At 42.3% G+C, this 24,773-nt stretch overlaps 1 protein-coding gene across 2 annotated transcripts in view; it reads right to left on the reverse strand.

The window, feature by feature from the left end:
* The window catches only part of MRPS31 (mitochondrial ribosomal protein S31), a 186,574-nt gene that overhangs the window by 39,037 nt on the left and 122,764 nt on the right, over nucleotides 1-24,773 (reverse strand). For both annotated transcript variants that reach the window (XM_029602767.1, XM_029602766.1), the window contains exon 6: nucleotides 14,660-14,803. In XM_029602767.1, the coding sequence (XP_029458627.1) occupies nucleotides 14,660-14,803 (144 nt within the window). The remainder of the gene's footprint in view (nucleotides 1-14,659; nucleotides 14,804-24,773) is intronic.

The following is a 24,773-nucleotide window of genomic DNA, read 5'->3' on the forward strand; positions in this document are numbered from 1 at the left end:
TAGTGCTTCCCAACAAACTAACAGATCTGCATCCTAGGGTTCTGAAGGAACTCAAAAATGAAATTTCTGATCTATTAGTTAAAATTTGTAACCTATCATTAAAATCATCCATTATACCTGAAGACTTGCCAATGTTACCCCAATATTTAAAAAAGGCTCCAGGGGCGATCCGGGTAATTATAGACCAGTGAGCCTGACTTCAGTGCCGGGAAAAATAGTGGAAACTATTCTCAAGATCAAAATTGTAGAGCATATAGAAAGACATGATTTAATGGGACACAGTCAACATGGATTTACCCAAGGGAAGCCTTGCCTAACAAATCTGCTTCATTTTTTTGAAGGGGTTAATAAACATGTGGATAAAGGTGAACCGGTAGATGTAGTGTATTTGGATTTTCAGAAGGCGTTTGACAAAGTCCCTCATGAGAGGCTTCTACGAAAACTAAAAAAAGTCATGGGATAGGAGGCGATGTCCTTTCGTGGATTACAAACTGGTTAAAAGACAGGAAACAGAGAGTAGGATTAAATGGTCAATATTCTCAGTGGAAAAGGGTAAACAGTGGAGTACCTCAGGGATCTGTATTGGGACCGGTGCTTTTCAATATATATATAAATGATCTGAAAAGGAATACGACGAGTGAGGTTATCAAATTTGCGGATGATACAAAATTATTCAGAGTAGTTAAATCACAGGCAGATTGTGATACATTACAGGAGGACCTTGCAAGACTGGAAGATTGGGCATCCAAATGGCAGATGAAATTTAATGTGGACAAGTGCAAGGTGATGCACATAGGGAAAAATAACCCTTGCTGTAGTTACACGATGTTAGGTTCCATGTTAGGAGCTACCACCCAGGAAAAAGATCTAGGCATCATAGTGGATAATACTTTAAAATCGTCGGCTCAGTGTGCTGCAGCAGTCAAAAAAGCAAATAGAATGTTAGGAATTATTAGGAAGGGAATGGTTAATAGAACGGAAAATGTCATAATGCCTCTGTATCGCTCCATGGTGAGACCGCACCTTGAATACTGTGTACAATTCTGGTCGCCGCATCTCAAAAAAGATATAGTTGCGATGGAGAAGGTACAGAGAAGGGCAACCAAAATGATAAAGGGGATGGAACAGCTCCCCTATGAGGAAAGGCTGAAGAGGTTAGGGCTGTTCAGCTTGGAGAAGAGACGGCTGAGGGGGGATATGATAGAGGTCTTTAAGATCATGAGAGGTCTTGAACGAATTGATGTGACTCGGTTATTTACACTTTCAAATAATAGAAGGACTAGGGGGCATTCCATGAAGTTAGCAAGTAACACATTTAAGACTAATCGGAGAAAATTCTTTTTCACTCAACACACAATAAAGCTCTGGAATTTGTTGCCAGAGAAGGTAGTTAGTGCAGTTAGTGTAGCTGGGTTCAAAAGAGGTTTGGATAAGTTCTTGGAGGAGAAGTCCATTAATGGCTATTAATCAATTATACTTAGGGAATAGCCACTGCTATTAATTGCATCAGTAGCATGGGTTCTTCTTAGTGTTTGGGTAATTGCTAGGTTCTTGTGGTCTGGTTTTTGGCCTCTGTTGGAAACAGGATGCTGGGCTTGATGGACCCTTGGTCTGACCCAGCATGGCAATTTCTTATGTTCTTATTTCATTTTTTAGTTCCTTTAGAACCCTGGGGTGCATACCATCAGGTTTGTCAATCTGCCAGGGTGGGAGTGTTATTTTCAAAGAATGTTGTAATGGATGTATTGTCCCTGTATTAAGGATACTGAGGGAAGGTATATTATAGTCACATTTAAACTGAATAAGGAGATATTCACACTGGCAAATTTATATGCACCCAACACATCCCAAGGGTTGTTCTTTGAGAACATATTGAAGGTCTTACATTAATGGGCCAAGAGACATATTATTGGAGGGGATTTTAATTTATCTCAATATCCATATTTAGATAATAGTGAGGGGAACCAGCCACCGACTAATTCACATAGAAGGTGTTTGATGGCTTTGCTGTGAGATTGGGGGCTGGTTGATGCCTGGCGATTAATGCATCCCACTGATTGCAATTATTTTTCTAATACTCACAAAGTCTATTCTAGAACAGATTACTTATTAATAGATAAATCTTTAGTAAATAATCTGGGTGTGACAGATATAGCATTGATTACATGGTCAGATCACGTACTAGTCTGGATTATTTTATCAGATTTGGGTAGTCATACTGGGAGGTTTTGGAGGCTCCATGAAAGCCTTTTTGGAAGACCAAGATTATTGTGCTTGTTTACAATCGGAATTAGAAGACTACTTGAGAGATAATGATAACAGAGAGGTTTCAGAAGTGGTTCTATGGCTGAAGCAAGGGGGAAGATCATTGCTAGGGCCTCCCAGGTGAATAAAACAAAAGGAACAGACTAAGTTGAAGTTGCTACAGGAAGTAGGCAAGTTGGAATTATTACATAAACAGATAGCATCTTCCCAGATCAATTTTAAATTAGAGGCTTTATGATCTGAGTTGAAGAATTTGGATATCGGGGATATACTTTTTCAGTTGGATAAAGTAAAACAAGAATACTTTGAAGGTGGTAATAGGGCGAGTAGGCTATTAGCTAGGAAGCTGAAAGAGCGAATCACCCAGAATCAGATATTGAAAATTAAGGTTAGAACTGGGAAAATGTTATTTGATAATGAGGACCACCGAAGTTGCCATACTTGCTTGAAGGGGGCCAAGTGGGAGACCTGAACTCATCTGATTGCTTGAAAAGCAATCACATACCCTTGTAAAATACTTTGCTTTCTCTCTGTCATTCTCATAAGTGGCCCGATATAAGCAATGTGCTTATCAGAATATTTCTTTTGCTTATACTACATTTATTATAATTTCTTTTTATTATAACCATCACTTTTACTACAATAAATGCATAAATATTATTGTATGTGTCGTATTTCCTCTGAGCAACAAGCAGCACTAAAAGGGTAAAGTTAAAAATATTTTATTATATGGAGAACCTATTACAAGTAAGAAACTTTGCTCTCTATATGGACAAACAGGATGAATCTAGCCGCAGAAGTGGGGACTCCCAAGTTGAGAGCTGCAATGAAATATTTGAAATTTTGTTGAACACAGAGGAATATCAACCTGGTAAAAAAAAAAAAAAAGAGGAGAGAGGGAGAGTTGAAACTCTTAGTTATTTTAATTATAGATGTTTTCTTGTAAACTGCCTAGTAATGATGATAGGCAGTTTAGAAATATTTTAAATAAAATAAATAAATAGATTTCTGAGCACTGCTTCACTAAAACTACCGTGAAATATGCAATCAGAGGTCCTATACAAAATATTATATTCTACAAGTAAGTCTTTTTTATTAAACACTTTTCATATGAATCATCCTCCTCTAATACATAGGAACTCCTAGCTAGACAATCTATAGTAAAAACCACTCACTCATTCGTTACCCCCATTCATACTAATCATACGCATACAATTCACTAACATAAAAAATACCTCAACATGATTAATATATCAATAAATTTCTTGTAACCATTTCATATAGTATACAACGCACTCCCTCTCAGTGTATAATCACGGCTGTGATTGGTAGAGCGATATTTAAAAGAACGTGGCTACTTCCTGGTAGCAGTCCGTTTGAGCAGAGCGTGCTGATGCGGAACAAGTCAAGCCGTTGCGTTTAAGTGATATGTAAGAGGAAGGTCCGCTTGCTGGTTTAAGTACAAGGTATGTTAATGCTAAGGTTGTAGGCACAGGTTTGAAGAGCCGAACTTTGATAATGTAGCATAAGAATGTCTTAATAAGGTTGTCGCGGTAGAGGGACATGTATAATATATATTATGGCATTATATGTTTACAGAAGATGAAGGGAAGATATATGTAAAGAAGATTGGTAGTGCCGCGAATACCATCAGTGTTGACGGAATGCAAGAAGATAAAAGTGAACGGAGTGCATTTGTTCACTTGGATTAGTGGATGTGGTTAGTCAATGTTTCAGTACGGCGGGGGAGTCTACTGACTCTGTAAAGATTATGTTATAAAATATGAATATACTTGAATTGATAAAATTATTTTATTTATGTATCGATTTAGGAGCTTCGGCTAGACGTGGGAAGGTATATTAAGGAGTAGGGTCACAAGAAGAACGAGGGTGATCATTATGAGCACGGTTATCGGGAGGTGCAATAACCAACTTCAACGTGATTAATTAATACGTTCATGAACATATCCCTGAGGAAGTCTGCTACGGCGGACGAAACGAGATCGTCGTCGGGTGATTGATCATATAAATAGATTCCAATTTTACACGTGTTATACACTGAGAGGGAGTGCGTTGTATACTATATGAAATGGTTACAAGAAATTTATTGATATATTAATCATGTTGAGGTATTTTTTATGTTAGTGAATTGTATGCGTATGATTAGTATGAATGGGGGTAACGAATGAGTGAGTGGTTTTTACTATAGATTGTCTAGCTAGGAGTTCCTATGTATTAGAGGAGGATGATTCATATGAAAAGTGTTTAATAAAAAAGACTTACTTGTAGAATATAATATTTTGTATAGGACCTCTGATTGCATATTTCACTTCTGATTTAGACAGAGGCACTGCACTATTTTAGTGTCACTAAAACTACCATCATTGTGTGAGCCCTGTTTGAGATACTAATGTTTGGTAATAGTATGTCTAATAAAGTAACAAGTGGCCACTTTGCATATATCTTGAATAGAGACAGAATGACAATGAGCTACTGAAGCTGATGAGGCTCTCACCTTAACCTTGGCAGGAAGATTCTTTCCAGACTCTGTGCAGCAATAGGAAATGCAGTCTGAGAGCCATGTAGATGAGGCTTGCTTTTTAACTGGTAAGCCTTGCTTAGCTGGATTGTAAGAGATAAACAATTGGGGAGATTTTTCTGATTGGCTTGATTGTTTTTTTATGTAAAGCTCTTCTACAATCTAAGATGCAAAGAGTCTGGTTCAGCTTTGCTTGAATGAGGTTTTAGAAAAAATGGCAATAAAAATGATTTATAATGACCCTGAGTTTAAAATATTCTTAATTGACAAATGGAAGCAGTTTGAGAAAGAAATTATGCAACATAAATGTAATCTGATACTATTTTGGGAAACTGCAAAAATGGTACTAACAGGTGAAATTATTGGCTTTGCAGCGGCCAAGGTACAAAAATGTAATATGGTATTTTAGAATTAGAAAAAAAAGAATATTTTATAAAAATCAAATGAATTGCCTATAGGCAGAAGAATGGAAGATTATATTTCAATCAGCTCAGAAATTACTAAATGTCCTCTTGCATCAGAAGGTGACAGGAATGCTGTTTGCATTTAAACATAAGGTATTTCAATATGGTAAGAAATCAAGGCGTATGTTAGCCAATTTGGCTAAGGCCCAGTTGCAATCAAAGTTTATTGGTAGCAAAAGGGATGTTATAGGAGCTGTATTTAACAATTGTTTTCAGAATTTGTATAGTGAAGAACCTGAAGGTGAGGAACAGAAACACAAATTTTTGGCCGATATTAGTCTGCCTCAATTGACTGAGGCTGAATTGGGGATGTTGCATGAGCCTCTCTCAGAGTGGTAAGTGCTTTAGAAGATTCAAAATTTACCACTTCACAAATCACCTGGACCCAAGGGATTTTCTGCAACCTTCTATAAATTACTGCTAGAGGCAGTATCTACCTACTAAAAAAATCAATTTAATATAACGATCAGGGAAGAAATTATTTCCGAGTCTATGCAAATAGAAGCTATTATAGTTTTATCAAATTCAGAAAAAGATCCTATGATGCCAGGCTCTTATAGACTGATCTCCCTGTTAAACCAGATGTTAAGTTGTATGCAAAAATAATTGCCAACAGACTGAAGCTAATATTGACTTAAACCCGGAGGCTATTGTTGGCTTTAAAGATGTGTAAACATTTCAAGCCTAAAGACCCCTATGGTGGTCAGTCCTGATGCTGAGAAATCATTTGATAGGGGGTCCTGGGATTCTTACACACAGTCTTGTAGAAATTTGGGTTTTCAGGGTCTATCCAAAAAGCACTTGCTATTCTGTATGGCAGCCCCTAGGTGCTTATATGCATTAACGCATCCAATTAACAAGGGGTAGTCGACTAGGCTGTCCACTATCCCTGCTGCTCTTTACACTCACGTTAGAGCCTCTTATTTTAAAACTGAAGCAAGATCAGAGGATTTGAGGAATATCAATAGGACAATAGGAAATAAAGCTGAAGGTTATGGACAACATATTAATATTAATTGCACATGCTTATTCCACGCTCCCTTTGATACTGAAACAATCAGAGAATTTGGTGGCAGTTTAGGTTTGAAGTTAAATTTTAGTAAATCTGAAGTGTTAGCTATAACTGGTCAGTTAAGAGGTAATTGTGAAGGATTTCAAAGGGGCGTGGGATAAACACTGTGGATCCATAAAGTCTTGAGGATGTGAATGAAGAGAAGAGGCATGGGGGTGGCTTGTGGGAATGACGGCTACTACCTGGTGATTAATACCCTTATTCAATAAATATACACATGGTTAATGCGACTCCAACATTGCTCTATGCTTCAACGGAAAGAGGAAATGTGGGACAAAGGATATGCATTCACAAATAAGCGTGAGAGTAGCTTGCTTGTTGCGGCGGTTACAAACCCCAAACCAATTAAGCCTGATACTTCACTTTGAATACATATAGGGCTGGATTTTAAAAGCCCTGCGCGCGTAAATCCAGCCAGATTTACGCGTGCCGGCGCCTATTTTGCATAGGCCGCCGGCGTGCGCACAGCCCCGGGACGCACGTAAGTCCCGGGGCGTCGTAAAAGGGGTGGGGGAGGGGGGCGTGTCCTGGGTCAGGGGGCGGTTTGGGGCGGGACCGGGGGCATGGCGCCGGCCCGGGGGCGTGGTCGAGGCCTCCGGACCAGCCCCCGGGTCAGGTGATGGCGCGCCAGCACCCCGCTGGCGTGCCCAGATTTACGCCTGCTAAAAGCAGGCGTAAATGTACCAATAAAAGTAGGGGGGGTTTAGATAGGGCCGGGGGATGGAAAGAAAGTTCCCTCCGAGGCCGCTCCAATTTCGGAGCGGCCTTGGAGGGAACAGGCAGCGCGCGCCGGGCTCGGTGCGCGCAAGTTGCACAAATATGCACCCCCTTGCGCGCACCGACCCCGGATTTTATAAGATACGCGCGGCTACGCGTATATCTTATAAAATCCAGCGTACTTTTGTTCGCGCCTGCGCAAATTTATAAAATCTACCCCAAACAGCACAGCTCACTGCTTCAACGGCAGGGGGGATGAAGAAAAGAGGATTTATAATAAGACAACAACCAACAAGGACTAAATTGCACAGGCTGGGTAGACAAATAAGCGTGGGAGTAGCTTGCTTATTGCAGCGGTTACTACCTCTAACCAATTAGGCTTGTTAATTCACTTTTATGCAGCTCCAGCACTGCTCTCTACCTCAATGGCAGGGGTGGAAGGAAATTAGAACCAAAAAGTTACCAATAAGGGCCCTGACCTCAACGGTCAGAGTAACAAATAAGTATGAGAAAATAACTGTGAAAGCTTGCTGGGCAGACTGGATGGGCATTTGGTCTTCTTCTGCCGTCATTTCTATGTTTCTATGTTTATAAGTGGTCTACCTTTCCTTTACTCTGGGTTGATATAATCTTAAAATATTTGGGTATTCAAATTTGTAGTGAACCTAGAGAATGGTATCAAAATAATATACCACCTATTATACAAAAATTAAAAAAAAAAAAAACACACTACAAAGTTGGATGCAGTTTCCATTATACTTATCTGGTTGCATAGCTATAGTTAAAATGGTCCTAGTACCTAAACTGCTGTATGTGCTGCAAATAGTCCTAACGCTGTTAAAAAAAAAAAAAAAGGATATTAAATTAATACAAGCAGCTTGATCTCATTTTTTTTTATTTTTAGAAAGCTCATACAGCAAGGTAAAAGTGGGCCAGGCCTGATGATTCCCAAGGAAGGAGATTTTCACATCTGCGTTATTATAATGTAGCCTGTGGTTAAAGATTAATACAAGAATGGTTCATGAAGAAATCTAGAAGCCCAATGGCACAGATGGAGGAATTGTTTGTAGATCCTTTCATCTTGCAAAGCAGAGTTGCTTACCTATAACAGGTATTCTCCGAGGACTGCAGGATGTTAGTCCTCAAACATGGGAGACATAATCAGATGGAGCCCCAATGCGGAAAACTTATGTCAAAGTTTTTAGAACTTTGACAGGGTACACTGAGCATGCCCAGCATGCCCTAGACCATGCGTCCACAAAGGGCCCCCTCTTCAGTCTCATAACATAGAATTACAATTAAAATAAAAAACAAGAGAAGCCCCAACTATGTGGAGTGGCGGGTGGGTTTCGTGAGGACTAACATCCTGCTGTCCTCAGGGATCGCCTGTTAAGGTAAGCAACTCTGCTTTTTCCAAGGACAAGCAGGTTGGTAGTCCTCACACATGGGTGAATCCCTAGCTACAAAAAAGGGGACCAACAGACACCCAACAAGATGCAAACTGGCACAACACCAGTGCTGTTGGTAACAGAGGGGGGAAGACTATCCGAACCCAAACAATGGGCCCTAGGCAGGAGAGATGGGTTCTACACCTCAAACAAGTTACGAAGGACATACTGGCTGAATCTACTATCACATCAGCCATCCCTATCCAGACAATAATGAGATGTGAACGTGTGGCGAGAACTCCATATTGTAGCCTTGCAGATCTCCTCCACGGGAACTGCTCGCAAATGGGCAACTGATGCTGCCTTGGCTCTGACAAAATGAACCTTGACATGACCCGCAAGATGCAGTCCTGCCTGGGAATAACAAAAGGAGATGCAATCTGCTAGCCAACTAGATAGTTCTGTTTGGCAACAGCAACATCCAACCTATTCTTATCAAAAGGAACAAAAAGTTGGGTGGACTGTCTATGGGTTTCTGTCCACTCCAGACAGAAGGCAAAGGCTTGCTTGTAGTCCAAACTGTGCACTGCTCGTTCGCTTTGGTGCAAATAGGACTTGGGAAAGAATATTGGCAGGACGATTAACTGGTTAAGATGGATATCCATCACCACCTTAGGGTGCGTACACAAGACCACCCTGTTGTGATAAAACTTATAATATAAGGTGGATAAGTCACTAAGGCTTGGAGCTCATTGACCCTGCACATTGAAGTGGCTGCCACCAAAAATATGACCCCAATATTTAAAAAGGGCTCCAGGGGTGATCAGGGTAACTATAGACCAGTGAGCCTGACTTCAGTGCCGGGAAAAATAGGGGAAACTATTCTAAAGATCAAAATCGTACAGCATATAGAAAGACATGGTTTAATGGAACACAATCAACATGGATTTACCCAAGGGAAGTCTTGCCTAACAGATCTGCTTCATTTTTGAAGGGGTTAATAAACATGTGGATAAAGGTGAACTGGTAGATGTAGTGTATTTGGATTTTCAGAAGGCATCTGATAAAGTCCCTCATGAGAGGTTTCTAAGAAAACTAAAAAGTCATGGGATAGGAGGCGATGTCCTTTCGTGGATTACAAACTAGTTAAAAGACAGGAAACGGCAGTCCTCACTCTTTCTCTGAAGAGATTCTCTCCAGTACATGGCAAATGAATGAATCGTTCCTGTACCTGTTATCGGAGATCCAAAGCCCGCAGCCATACCATTCCACAGGCACTGATTCCTGCTGCAGAGACTCTCAATACCATCTTGAAAACACTGTAGGTCGCACGGGCCTCGTGTTTTCTGCACTCCAGACCCTTGTGCACCAGCAATATGAGGGTGTCTTGCTGCTGTTGATGCAGCCACTCAGCTTCCTCCTGCACCTGTTTCTACATGTTCCACGAGTACCGACTCATACAGAGCTGGTAGGCAGCGATGCAGACAATAAGCATGGTGCCTAAGAACATCTTTCTCCCAAGAGCGTCCATCACTCTGTGGTCCTTCCCCGGGGACGCAGAGGAATGGGTCAGAGCACTTGGCCCTCTTAAAAACGGATTCAACCACAACAGACTGGTGAGGCAGTGGATGCTCATCAAATCCGGCAGACTTCTGGAAAAGGTAGACCCCCATCTGCCTTCTTATTAACGGGAGGCACTATGAGGGGATGTTCCCATATCCTCAGCAGCAACTCCTTAAGGATCTCGTGTATTGGGACTGCCACTATCGCCTTAGGAGGCTCCATGAACTGGAGGATCTCAAGCATTTTGTGCCTGGCATCTTCCTCTGTTAAAAGTTGCAATGGGATGGCTTCCACCATCAACCTCACAAACTTTGCAAAGGCCAAGTCCTCAGGCAGGGGCTTCTTTTGCTTATCTAGAGGAGAAAGGTCTGACAGGAAACCATTAGAACCCTTGGAGGAGGACTCAGTCAGATCATCCCCCAGGGGTCATAGGGACCCTCATCCTCACTGTATGCTACAAGGGATGGGGCCCTACACGCTTGGCCTTCATCCAAAGGTGCAGGCACCGGTAAAACTGGATGGCCAACTATAGGCCTTGGCGTCTCTGCCGGCCTCTCTGGAGCTTCCTATGAGGAGGAACCGGCAATGACCACCCATTTCGTTAGGGGGAGACTTTGGTGCCCCACCAAGAGCAGCACTGGTTTCGGTGCAGTCTGTGCCACAGGCCCGACGCCCAGCAGTGCCTGATCCACAGCCATCTGGACTCGACACTCCAGCTCCTCTTCAAATGCCAATGCGAACACAGACTGGATGGAAGGAGGAGTGAACAGATCTTCCTCGGACCCAAGAAGGGGAACCATCACTGACACTAGGACCAGTGGAGACCATCGTGGAATCTCTCATGAGATATTTGTTCAAGGCTCTTCGGTCTAGCATGGGACAGTATCCTCCAGTTTTCTTGGGAACCAGGAAGTACCTGGAGTAAAATCCCTGCCCTGTGAAGATACAGATTTGATCACTCTGGTTTCTAAAAGGGAGGAAATCTCTAGTATATCCTGGATTTCATAGAAAAGGTAGGTGATTGGGGGGAGTTTCAAAAGCATAATTTGTAGTCCTCTTTTATTAATCAGAGAACACAGCTATAAGAAGTTATAATGGTCCAATGATTTGCATAAAACCTCAACCTTCCACCTTCAAGGTGTTTCAGAATGTTTGTTATATAGACTTAGTTTGAGTTAAAAACTGTCCTTGGTTTTGACTGAGTAGCAGAGTGGAGCTTGGAGGTTCGACCTTTAGAAAAGCAAGGTCTGAAAGCCCTGTTGTTGCCTGGGGTGAGTAGGTCCCTGGAAGTGTTTACTGTGTTGGAAAAATGCTTCCTGGGTTCCTGTAACTTCTGAAGGTGGAGGCTGGCTTGAAGCATACCATGGTGATCCTTGGAAACATCTACAGCCTCCTTGAACTTATCTCCAAAGATAATCCCTTACAAGGCATGGTAGCAAGCGTTTTCTTGCATATTTTCATGAAGATCATAATATTTGCAGCTATGGAAGCCTGCATTCATCGCTGGCCATTGCAGAGGCTCTTGATGCAGTCTCAAAAGCATCACATGCCAAGCTTAAAAGATTTTTGTTGCATTCCTTGCCTTCAACTAACAATAAACAGAATTCACCTTGATCCTCTTGAGAGGCAATCTATGAATTGCTGTTCCTTGTCCAAGATAATATGCAAGTGTTGGATTTTGCAAGTCTGGTAAGGTGCTATTGGGATCGAAGCATTACATTCTGAAAATATCTTCTTCCAAAATGGTCCAAGGTCTAACACTCACATCCTAGAGTACAGAGATGTGCTTCTTGGACTTTTTGGCACTTTTCAGGGCAGACTGAACCACTATAGACAGGTCAGCACTTGAGAGTGGTTGAATCCTTCAGCCACCTGGAAACAGTATCTGGTGTCCATCTTCTTTCCCACTGGACATACAGAGAGTGGGGTTTCCTATATATTCTTTCTTAAAGTAAGAAAGGTGGCGTGGCACTACCACTATCCTCTTTTAGAGCATCCAGGTACCTGAGGAGGTTAAATTGAGATAACCTGGATCATCATTTACTTCAAACTCATTTGAAATGGACTTCACCATTACCTGATCACAAGCTGAAAAGAAGGTCTTTTGGTAGAGACCCACTCATTGCCTTTGTAGGAGAGGGTCCAAGGGAAGGGAAGATAAGAATTCCTCTCTAAGACCAAACTTCACTGGCCTGTCAGGGGATGCTCATGACTGCTCATCACTCTAAAAAAAAAAAAAAAAAACCAAACTGGAGGTGGGGTGTTCCAGTGTCATTCAGAAGGTCCCTGGTTCAATTCCTGGGTCAGGTTTCCTGCTTCCCAGGTCAACTAGAGATGCTGCAGAGGCAGCACTCACAGTCATGAGTAGGGGAAGGATTTACCTAGTGGCTGGATTTAGGGCCCATGATTACAGGGCTCCAGAAAGAGCCCTAGTGCATAGTCCCTGGCTCATGACTATCACTACAACAATCAAACTAGGTATGTTGGCAAGCACGGGATATGCAATAAATGACAGTTCAAAAGAGAAGAAGGAAACTGCCTGGTCAAAAAAAAAAAACCTGGAGGCAACATCTGAGCTTGCACTGATCAAAAAGTCGACTGCCTTTCGGCACAAAGATCAACTTTCAGGGCCTTGAAGTTTATCATCGCCCAGGCTTCCCTCTCCAAAGTCATCTGACCTCAGCTTAGTGCTGACATTGATCCCTGATACTGGAAGCTCAAGGCTGGTGCCAAGACACTTAGTGCTACACAGAAGGTAGCAAAAGGTGGATTGTTCCATTCTCCAAGTGGAATTGAGTCAGTCAATGCCCACTGCTCAGCACGCTTCATCTGCTAAGAGACAGGCTCTGCGACTCACCTCCAAGATTCCTCCTCAAAAATTGAAAAGCTGAAGACTCAAAAGAGATTCAGCAGGACTGGCCTTCTTTGAGGTGCCTTGACAGATACCGAAATATTAAAGTTGGATCTCCAGAGACTGATATGGTGAATGTCCTGAATGGAAGGTAGAGCTATCCTCCAGGCATAGATGATTAAGAGATTGGATAGCCTGCACCAATACCCCCCTGCTCTCAGATGCATAAGATATAGATGGTCACCAATGAGCCTTCAGAGCCATTTTTCTCACCTCCATGCTCGAGTGCTCAGAATCTGACTCTCAGCACAAGCTGAGAGATTTAAATTTGTTCATCCCTGGGCCTATACCTAGGTTTCAGCACTAAATTGATGCATCTTTCAGCAAATCCTTGCCTCCAGCAGCTGAAGCAGCTTCATGGTCCTTGTGTTTTTTCAATGCTGGATCAGTGGATCCAAAAACTTCAAAATGTCTTTAATAGACCTTCAGATTTAACAATCATTTGAGATATTAATCCTTTCCTCCCCCACTCTCAGCATCTGTTTAGTTTATTGTCCTCCAGACCTTCTTTCTTTTAACTGTTCTCTGTTGACAGAAACCTTAAGCTGCCTCCACTGATGACACAGGCAATATGATCATCATGGTTGACTTTAATTTGCATGTTGACGAACAGTCATTGTCTTTACCTTGTACAACCAGTTTAGAGGCCATGACTGCCTTGGGTTGGGAGCAAACAATGCAAGGTCCCATGCATAGGAACAATCTGAAGCTCAGATTTTTAAGCCAACAAGTGCTTACCAACGGCAATGTCCATCTGACACTGAAAAAGGTTGCTTGGTCTGACCATGTTCAATTGCTTTCATCATTTTTTTCCCATCTGGCAATAATATGGACCCTAGAAAACCTACTGTTACATTACAACATAAGTAAGCTCACAGGTTTTGCAGTGAATGTATCCCCACCTTGCACAAGTTTCCTTTTTAAAGAGGAATCTCACATGGCATGGAGGAAAGCAAGAGTCACTACAGGCCCTGTGAGCACATGCTAGACTCACAGGCCTTGCACTTATTTACATCCTGATTCCTGCCACTAGTGCTTCTAGGGAGAACTCAAGTAGAGGTCAAATAAAACAGTTACAAGGGAATTCAAGGACTGAAAACTGAATTTGGGGAGGAGTGTAAGGGAGCCACAGGCCAAGAATGGGCATCTAGTGAAAGTGAGTGATCTGGGCGAAAGGTGCACAGCAGCCATTTTTTCAAACACAGAATTAGCAATTCTGGTTATCACTGAATCATGAGTCAGTGACAGAGTCCACATCATGTCCTCTTCCATCACAGTAGCTTCTAGGACAACAATTCTGTGAGTTAAGACTGTAAGCATTTGCACATGATTCCAAGCTGTTTTTCAATCTCACTCTTGTTTCTTATCTTTTCCTTCCTTGAATTGTGCTAATGTCCCTTCCCCCCAACACCTCCTGACTAGCCCCTTTGCTCTCTCTAATCTACAGTCTTGTATTTCTATGCACTATTTCAAATGATTTTTCATTCACTATTGCTTCAGTGTGTTCATTTGCTAAAACAGAACTTTGTACATCTAACTATTCCCATGACTTCATTCTGGTTATTGAGACTTTGCTTATCAGTGGACTTTTGTCACCACCCACCTAATTTAAAGACCCCTCATCTTATTGGCAAGTCTTTGGTTAAATATACTCTTTCCATTCTTTGAAAGGTGTATCCCACCTCTAATTAGCAAGCTTTAGAAAACCCAAGAGACAAAAAAAAACAGCATCATACATACCAGCTTCATTATTAATTGGAAACTCCCAAAGTTTCCCTTCTTTTGTCCACCGAATCATCTCCTCAAACCCATTTCGAGGGGGCTGTTGACCAGCTGCTGCAATCTGTTCAGCCAGCTCCAGATCCCAAAGTGTTGGTGAAGAAACTAAATTTAATAATTAGAAAGAAAACATTTCAGTCAGCAGGCCATGGAACGTGAATTTTTCATGCAATTTATAATTCTGCTTTTCCAAATAAATACTGCCCTACAAACCACTGGGCCTATATTCTTTATATGTATTTATTTATTTATTTTTAAGTGTGACGCAGCATTCCAACTGAGAGCATACAATATGTTTATAAAGTAACAGCCAGCAAAGAAGTTGTGGGAGACTTCAGGAATCAAATATCTTGTGGTATTTCCTGCTAGTCTGGGCAAAAATACGATTTTGTAATGAGGCTTTTCAGCCAGGACTCTTGTGCAATGAGGATCCTTGCATGGAAAACATTGTAGGTTTTCCTGAGGCTGCTGGCATTTGAACAAGGAAATGCCTGAGGCAAATGAAAGCAGCATCAGTGTCATACCACATTCAACCCAATGACGATCAGATGGGCTCAACTTCCTAGGCCTGTTTAGGATATGTACAAAATACATAGCAAATAGGAGGCAATTTTCAAACAGCCTTTATTTACATATTTTTTACCTAATTTTGAAAAGATAAGTACGCATTTTCCCTTTGAAAAATTTCACTGGGTACAAAAGAGCCACAGATTTTGCACCTGCTTTTTCTGTGATTCTTTGCTGAAAAACAATGTGCGAAGACTGGAAAATTTGTATTTATTCATTCAATATATAATCTGCCTTTTCAGGGTGCTCAAGGTAGAACACAGTAAATAAACAACATCTAAAATAGTAATAAGATAACGAGGTTCAACAAAACAGCAAAAAAAAAAAAACAAACCTAAAAATAAAACCAGGAAACAGAAGCATACTATAACAAACTGATAAAATTACATTTAAAAGCCAAAATAAACAGTAGCATAATAAGAATAAAATTATTTAAGATCCAGTTAACTTAGCTATCTAAGGAACTATATTTGTAATTATCTGGTTACAGATAAGTTAGACCTGTTGCACAGAAGGTCTAACTTACCCAGATATAACTTATCAGGCTAAGGGATGCTTCTGATTGTGATATTCAGCAGCATAGCCGCATAAATCTTATCTGGTTAACTTACATAAACATTTATCTTTGAATACTGGGCCCCAAGTTATAACCAACTGATGTAAAGCAAGAAAAAGCTGGCCCAGATGGAATTCATTAGCAATGAGGTTCCAAAGCTTTGGTGCTGTCTCAGTAAATGAGTGCTGGTGAGTCTCCAACAGCTGCATTTTCTTAAGGGATGGAGCAGTTAAACAGGTGTCTTATAAGGAGCGGAATGGTCTAATTTGACCTAAAACAGGATAAGTGAAAATCCCATCTATGCACGTTGATTTCCAACCCCATCCGAAACACGGCCCCAGAAATGCCTCCCCTCAATCCAGCCTAAGGTACGTGGAATACAGAATCCTGCACAAACTCTTAAGCCAGATTGAGTGCAGGCAATTTTCAGACAAACAATTTAACCAGGTTAATTGCTATTTACCTGGGTAAATGGCTTTGAAAATTGTCCTCAGTATATTCCTGGCTGGAAGAATATCAAAACCCTAGGCGTCAACAGTTAATTTTTAAGAGCAAAGCAGAGATAACCAATACCAGTCCTTGAGTGCAACAAGAAGTCTGATTTTTAGGACATTCAAATTATGCAAATAAAACAGGACTTTGAAATAAATGTATACAAACATATCTCAAGTGTTTCAGGAAGTTCTGAAAACCAGTCCTGCATTTAGTACTTGAGGACCAGGATTCACCAACTATATCCAAGGTGTTCCTCTGTCCAGGGCCGGTGCCAGTGAATTAGGCGCCCTAGGCACTTTCCGCTTTGCCCCCTCCCCCCCCCTGGTTGCGCCGATACACACCCCATCCCCAGTCGTGCTGACACACTCCCCACCCCCTATCGCAGCCCCAACTCCTACCTCTCAGTTTTTTGAGCTACCAGCGACAGAATCTCTACCCCTCTTTGCCGCTGCCGCTCACAGCCCCACATGGCTCTCGCCCCTAATGCTTGAACACCCTAGGCCCAGGCCTAGCTCGCCTAGTGCTTCCGCCGGCCCTGCCTCTGTCTCCTCCTTCCCTATACCTAACCACACAAATGGTGCTCCTATTCTTACTCTTCCCCCCCCCCACCATTGCTGCTCCTTATCCTCTTTCCCCCTATACCTGCACCCCCCACAACCATGCTGCTATTCTTCCTCCTCTTCTATCCATGGCACACTTCTACTCCCTCCCTCCAACAGTGCTTCTCTTCCTCCCCCACCTACATGGTGCTCCTTTTTCCTCTTCCTCCTCCTCCCACCCCTAAATGGTGCTTCTCTTTCTCTTCCCGCTACTCATCCTCCCCATTCTCTCTCCCCTCATGGTGCTCCTCTTACTCTCCCTTCCATTCCTCTCTCTACCCCATCATGTACCTTTTTCCTATTTCCACTCTCTCGGAGTAACATCTTTCACCTGCTCCTCCTAAATCTCTCCTTCCTTCAACTCCTTAGTAAAGAAATCTGGAGGCTGACAGCACAGGGACAGAATGAGACTTAGTATCCCTAGGCTCTGCAGATCCTCCATGCTTCCTGTTTACAAAGGACATGTAAAGTGGTGGGGAGGGGTGGTGAAGGAGAAGCAACTGTAGGCACTCAAGCTGACCCTTTCATGCTGCCAATTTTATGCTTATAGTGGTCTTGGTGACCAAGGAAACAGGAAAGAAGAGATCCTCCAGCAGAAGTAGGGCTTTTCTTTGGCAGTCAGCAAGAGAACTCCATTGGCCCAGACACTTCTACTCTTCCTCACCAGCCTAACGTTGAGTCAAGTACTGGTACATTGCTGAATAGCCCTCATTTTGGGATCTGGACAACAGCACAAATTTTGGGTGCCCAGGCGCCTGGGAAATTTCCAGCCCTGACCTATATTATAATCCATAGTTTTAATTTTGCTCAAAAGGGTTTTACTTCTGCTACACTGCAGAGATAACATTGGTATATCCTTTTGTATTCTGGTTAGTTTGTCAGTTGCAAACATCCAACTGATGTTAGAAACATGTTCCTACTCTGATGACTTGTCTGATTGAATGAAAACCTGAAGCAGAGAAGAAATGCATTTCTATCACAATGCAGTCACTACTGTGGGCTTACTTAAGAAAACCTTCCATTTTTAAACATGTTTCCATTTATGTAAATTGATAGATATTCTGGATAATTAAGTGGCTTACCTACAACAGGTGTTCTCTGTAGACAGCAAGATAATTAAGTCATACAAGTGAGCGATGCGAAGCATTTATTCCACAACTGTAAAAAGCCTAGAATGTTTTACTTAACCTGCAGAGAACTTCCCACCCTGTTATAGAGGCTTGAGGCCTACTCAGTTCAATAAAAAAGCATAAGAAGCCAAAAACGGGAGGTGAGAAGGAATGTAGAGTTGATTATCCTTCTGTCTATGGTGAACACTTATTACAGCTACAGCAACTTGATTTTCTCCATCAACAAATAGGAGGAATCAGCCCTCAGCTAGAGATTCTCATTTATGTGGCTCTCTTAGAGAACCTCCTAGAGGTGGAGGGTGATCAGAAATGGCAGCATCGAGTGTATGAAGCACCAAACAGCAGCCTTTTATTAGATCCACTACTTTAACCTTATCAACAAAGAGATTCTCTCCATTGCATAGTATGTCAGCACCCATTCAAGGCCTGAGGCTCAATGCCATGAGAGTGAGCAGGCTCCACTAATCATGGCCAAGACTCTCAATGCAGTTTCAAAAGCATCAAAGGTTGAGTGGACCAAGTGTTTCCACACTCCTTTCCTTGCTTCACACAGCAAACCAAATCCTCCTGATTCTCCGGAGGAAAAAAACTTGGTGAACCGCAATGTCTTTTGCAGAACAGCATACATATAGTCAATCATAGAATTCATAGGTTTCAATGTGGGAGCCGAATATAGCATTCTGAAAAACCTTTTCCCATAAGTTTAAGGTCTTTGATATACACACTAAAGGGTACTAAAATGAGCCATAGACTTCTTAGCTCTTTTCAGGATGGATTTAACCATCACAGGTTGATGTGAGAGCTGGACCTTGCTGAATGCCAGAGCCTCTGACATTGTATTTAATATTCACCTTCTTTCCTATAGATGGTACAATGAATGGGATCTCCCACATTCTTTTCTGTACATCTTGAAGTAGTTGGTAGATAGGCATTGCCATCAGCTCTAAGGGCATTTAGGTAGTTAAGGAAGTTAAACACAAATATCCTGAGCTCGCCTTCTAATTCCAAACTCAAAAGGAATAATAACCTTAGCCGTTTCCTGTACAAAGGCTGGAAAGGTTAGATCTTCTGGAGAGGACAGAGATCAGAAGGGAGGTCTGGAGATTGCTTCTGTTCAGAGTCAGATCACAGAATTTCTCAGACTGATTCCGATATAACAATTGATTTAGAATTCTGAAGTGGTACTGACCCTACAGTCTTACCCTCAGAGGGTATAATGCAGAAATTGTTGTGATCTGAGGCTTCCTTCTCAGAGGCTGAATGGCCATGGCTTGATGTGGACCTACCAAAGTCGCAGCACTGTAACTTTGGTATTGGCAGAGAACTGGTCTGTGCCTTGGAAAAGGTTTGGAATGCCAATAATATTGGTTTAGCAGTTGAGGCAGACATGCTCAGTGCTGACACATTCATACCCTTGAAGTGCCAAGAGAAGGTCTCAAGTATCCTCTTATCCAGCTCTCGCTCAAATGTTGCTGACACCAAAACTGAGGGGACTCAATAGGGGATATACATCCTCCTGGGTAGCCAAAGGAGAAGAGCCTATGTCATTAGCATGGACCTTTGAAGACCACTACAGTACAGTCACTACACTTTGGATGTTTCCAAAGTACTAGGTAGCTGCTACTATCTCCCTGCTCTCAGCCTCAAACACCACTGAAGACTGATGCGTTCACTCCAGTACCTTCACATGATGCTCGATATCATGTCTCTTTGAGGCAAAACTCAATACCAATTCTTCTTGAGCATCAAATGGGTAGAGCAGGAAGGCTCCCCGCTCCTGGACTACTTTTTAGGTCTCAGCTTCAAGGACACAGATCAACCCCTTGATGCCAATGGATGGTGCAGTTTCTGGATCCTTTGAGGCCCATGATTACAGTTCCAACAAATGTGCATTGAACTTTAGTCAAGCCAAAAATACCCAGAAGTTTCAATCTTCAGAGTAGATATCAAACTTGGGGACATAATGCTCAAGACCCAAACACCGTATGCAATTCCTATGATGGTCAGTCTTGGATATTAAGTATTATTTTTAAGAATTTATAATTAAGCATTATGTGTGTATTTATTAGGGATGTGCATTTGTTCTGTTCATTTTTTATTTGTGCGTATAAAATCATGTTATGCATGTAAAAACCGTATGCACGTAAAACAGCACTTACACATATAAACTTACAAAAATGAATGGAATGAATATGGTAAAGTTTAGTTTGAACTGAAAATGAACCAAACTATTTTTTTGTGTGCATCTTTAATATTTATTTTATTATAGTTGTTCATGTATTTGTTGTATACTTCATTTGATTGACCTTGAATGGACCAGAAAGGTCCATCAACTCCACATTAGACTAGATTAAGTCTTCCAATTGATGCTACTGGCTTTCTTCTGATATTGAGGAAAAACTATCAAAGCAAAATCAAAAGACAAAATTGTAGCAGAAAAAAAAGAGAGACAGTAGGGCAGAAAAAATCTCAAGTGTCCATATGTTTTCAGACTTAGAATTTCTTTTATTTGTAATTTTCAGATGTGTGATCAGATATTTCCAAACTTCGTGAAAGAACTACACGGTCCCTCGACACGGACCATGTTTTGTATAGAGAACTGCGTCTGGAGGGACCCAAAATCACAGCTTTGCAAGGTATTTAACTGCTGAGAAATAGTATGATTCCAGGATTCAACATATGCAAAATGGATGCATTGAAGAATTTAAAGATACTTAAAGGCATCCACTCAAAGCAATGAGGTTGCCTAGAGGAACAATGATACATCTTTGTACAAAACACGGTCCGTGTCAGGGGACCGTGTAGCTCTTTCATGAAGTTTGGAAATATCTGATCATGCATCTGAAAATTACGAATAAAATAAATTCTAAGTCTGAAAACAGATGGACGCTTGATATTTTTTCTGCCCTACTGTCTCTTATTTATAGACATTTTGTGGTGAGGGCTGTCACCTTCCTTCGATTCTGCAGAAAAAAAAAAAAGGCCATCTGAGGTCTTTGAACAGACCACATCATAAGGGGAAAATACTTGAGCCCAGCACAAGACATGAAAAAAAAAATGAAAAACTATTACTTGATGAAGAGACCTGCTCTAAGGCCATAAGAGGGTCAAAAATAAAGGAGAAAAAAAAACAAACAGCATGACTGAGGAGGCACAAATTCCAAGAATCTCTGACGAGACAAAGAAAGGCATCTGCCCAGGTCAGGTCTGCAGACCAAAAAGGATCGAGGGGCCTCCAAACAGCAAAATGATAAAGGGGATGGAACAACTCCCCTATGAAGAACGGCTAAAGAGTTTGGGACTCTTCAGCTTGGAGAAGAGATGGGTGAGGGGAGATATGATAGAGGTATATAAAATGAGTGGAATGGAACAAGTAAACCATAATCTGTTGTTTGTACTTTTCAAAAGAGTAAAGACCAGGGGACACACAATTAAGTTATTAGGTAATACATTTAAAACTAATAAGAGAAAATATTTTTTTCACTCCGTGCATAAGTAGATGCACTTAAAAAAGGTTTGGACAAGTTCCTGGAGGTAAAGTCCATTAACAATTATTAAGATAGAGTTGCAGAAACCCACTGCTTATTCTTGGGATAAGCAGCTTCAAATCTATTTACCCCTTACTTGCGATCTGGCTTGGCCACTGTTGGAAACAGGATACTGACCCAGTATAGCAAGTCTAATGTTCTTATGCTTTGAAATTATTAACTCTTCACTATGTTACCCTCATGTCTCAAATGCCTGTTGGAAAAAGAAGGCTTTTACCAGTTTCCTGAACTACAGCAGCCTAGTTTCAGCTTTCACACACCCTGGAAAGAAGTTCCAGATTGTAGATTACTGAACATAAAGCAGAATTACTTACCTGTAACAGGTGTTCTCTGAGGAACACCTGGGTGACATCATCAGATGGAGCCGCAACATGGAAAATTTATGTCAAAGTTTCTAGAAATTTGACTACCTACATTCTGCATGCAGAGCATGCTCTATACCGTGTGTCCATGTGGGGGCTCCTCTTCAAACTTATAAAATAGAATTACATAAAAACAAAAATAGGAGAAACCCAACTCCATGGGGTGGTGGGTAGGTTTCATAAGGACTAACATCCTGCTGTTCTCGGAGACAGGCTGTTACAGGTAAGCAACTCTACTTCCTCCAAGGACAAGCAGGATGGCAGTTCTCGCATGTGTGAATCCCAAACTACAGGCTGCTCCCCCACATAAGAGAGGACTAACAGACACCCAAACCAGGTGCCATCAGGCACAATAACAACTGTGCTATTGGTAACAGAGGGGGGAGACAGCCTGAAACTAAATAACGGGCCCTAGGCGGGAAGAGGTGGGTTCTATACCTCAAGCAGATTCCAAAGGACAGATAAGCCAAACTTACTGTCACATCAGCCATCCCTATCCAGACAATAGTGAGATGTAAATGTGTGGTGAAAACTCCATGTTGCAGCCTTGCAGATCTCGTCCACAGGAACTGCTTGCAAGTGGGCCACTGACGCTGCCATGGCTCAGACAGAGTGAGCCTTGACATGACCCTCAAGATGCAGACCTGCCTGGACATAACAGAAGGAAATGCAATCTGTTAGCCAATTCGAAAGTGTCTGTTTGGCAATGGCAATGCCCAACTTATTCCTATCAAAAGAAACAAAAAAGTTGGTTGGACTGTCCATGGGCTTCTGTCTGGTCTAAACAGAAGGCTAAGGCTCGCTTGCAGTCCAAACTGTGCAGGGCTTATTCGCCTTGGTACAATTGGGGCCTGGAAAAGAATGTTGGCAAGATGATGGACTGGTTAAGATGGAAGTCCGTTGCCACTTAGGCAGGAATTTAGGGTGCGCACGCAAGACCACCTTGTCATGATAAAACAATGTGAGGTGGTTAAGTCATTACGGCCTGGAACTCACTGACCTTACATGCTGAGATGACCCCCACCAAAAATGACCTTACAGGTCAGGTCCTTCAGGTCATGGTGCGCAGTGGCTCAAAAGGAGCTTTCATCAGCTGAGCTAACACCACGTTGAGGTCCCAAGACACAGCTGGAGGCCTTAGGGAAGGCTTCAACGGAAACAGACCCCGCAAAAAATGTACACCTATAGGCTGTACAGAGATGGGCGAACCATCTACATCACGGTGGTATGTGCCAATGGCACTCAGATGAACTCTAACAGAGTTGGTTTTAAAACCAGCGTCCAATATGTGAAGAAGGTAATCAAGCAGTTTTGGTTTGGGGCAGGCAAACAGATCTAGGACCTTTTGCTCACACCACATGGAAAACCTTCTCCACTTCAGTCCATAGGACTTTCTAGTGGAAGGCTTTCTAGAAGCTATGAGGTCCTGAGTCACATCCTCTAAGTAATCGAGCGGTTGCAGGATTAACCTCTCAACATGCAGGCTGTGAGCGACAGGGCCTGGAGGTTGGGGTGTCTCAACCTGCCTCGATTTTGCGTGATGAGATCTGAGGAAGTCCCCAGACTGATTGGTCTCCGGATGGACAACTCCAGTAGGAGTGGAAACCAGACCTGTCTTGGCCAGTGAAGGGCTATAAGAAGCTTCAAGAGAGTCTTCGAAACTAAAGGAAATGAGATGATACACATATAAAAGTCCCTTACTCCAATGTCGGCAGGGGCATCAGAGGCTGATCCCGTATCTCCCTGCTTGTTGATATACCACATCGCCACCTGGTTGTCAGTTTGGATCAGGACAACTTTGCTGGACAGGCAATCTCTGAAAACCCATAGCGCACACCTGACCAACTGAAGCTCCAGAAAATTGATTTGACAACAACTTTCCTGAGCAAACTAGAGATTCTGGGTGCTGAGTCCATCTATATGAGCTCCCCAGCCCAGGGTGGACGCATCAGTGGTTGGGACAATTTAGGTAGGAGGACTTCAAAAAGAGATCCCCCGGTCCAGATTTGAAAGTATCTGCCACCAGGACAATAAATCTCAGAAGGGTGAGGTGACTCGGATGTAATCCTGGAGGTTCTGCATGGCCTGGCACCACTGCAACCTCAGGATCCATTGGGCTCTGTGCATGTATAATCGTGCCAAGGGAGTGACATGGATGGTTGCAGCCATATGGTCCAACAGCCTCAACATGTGCCAGGCTGACACTAGCTGGCTCTGTTGAATCTCTGCCACAATGGTTGTCAAAGTGATGGCCATTTGACAGGGCATGAAGGCCTTGGCCTGAGCCGTGTTTAGCAGTGCTCCTATGAAGTCCAATTGAGGTGATGGGCTAAGAAGGGCCTTCGGGTAATTGATCACAAACCCTAGTTACTCCAACACCCAGATGGTCAAGCGCATGGACCTGATGGCTCCTGCCTGCGATGTGCTCAACCAGTCAATCATCCAGATAAGGGAAAACACGTACCCCCAGTCTGCGGACGTGCGCCACCACTACAGCCAGGCATTTTGTGAAGACTGTGGGGCAGACGATAGCCCGAACAGCAACACCCGATAGTGGAAGTACTGTTTTTCCACCACAAATTGGAGATACTTCCAGTGTGTGGGGAAGATCTTGATGTGATTGCACGTGTCCTTCACAGAGGGATCATAGCCAGGCCCCTTTTTGCAAAAGGGGGATCAAGGTGCCCAGGGAAACCATCTTGAATTTTTCTATTTTTGACAAATCTGTTCAAGGCCCTTAGGTCTAGGATGGGACTAAGTCCTCTTGTTTTCTCTGGAATCAGGAAGTACCTGGAGTAAAATTCCATCCATCTTTGCC

This window comes from Rhinatrema bivittatum, chromosome 5 (genome assembly GCF_901001135.1).
Source record: "Rhinatrema bivittatum chromosome 5, aRhiBiv1.1, whole genome shotgun sequence".
Lineage (NCBI taxonomy): Eukaryota > Metazoa > Chordata > Amphibia > Gymnophiona > Rhinatrematidae > Rhinatrema > Rhinatrema bivittatum.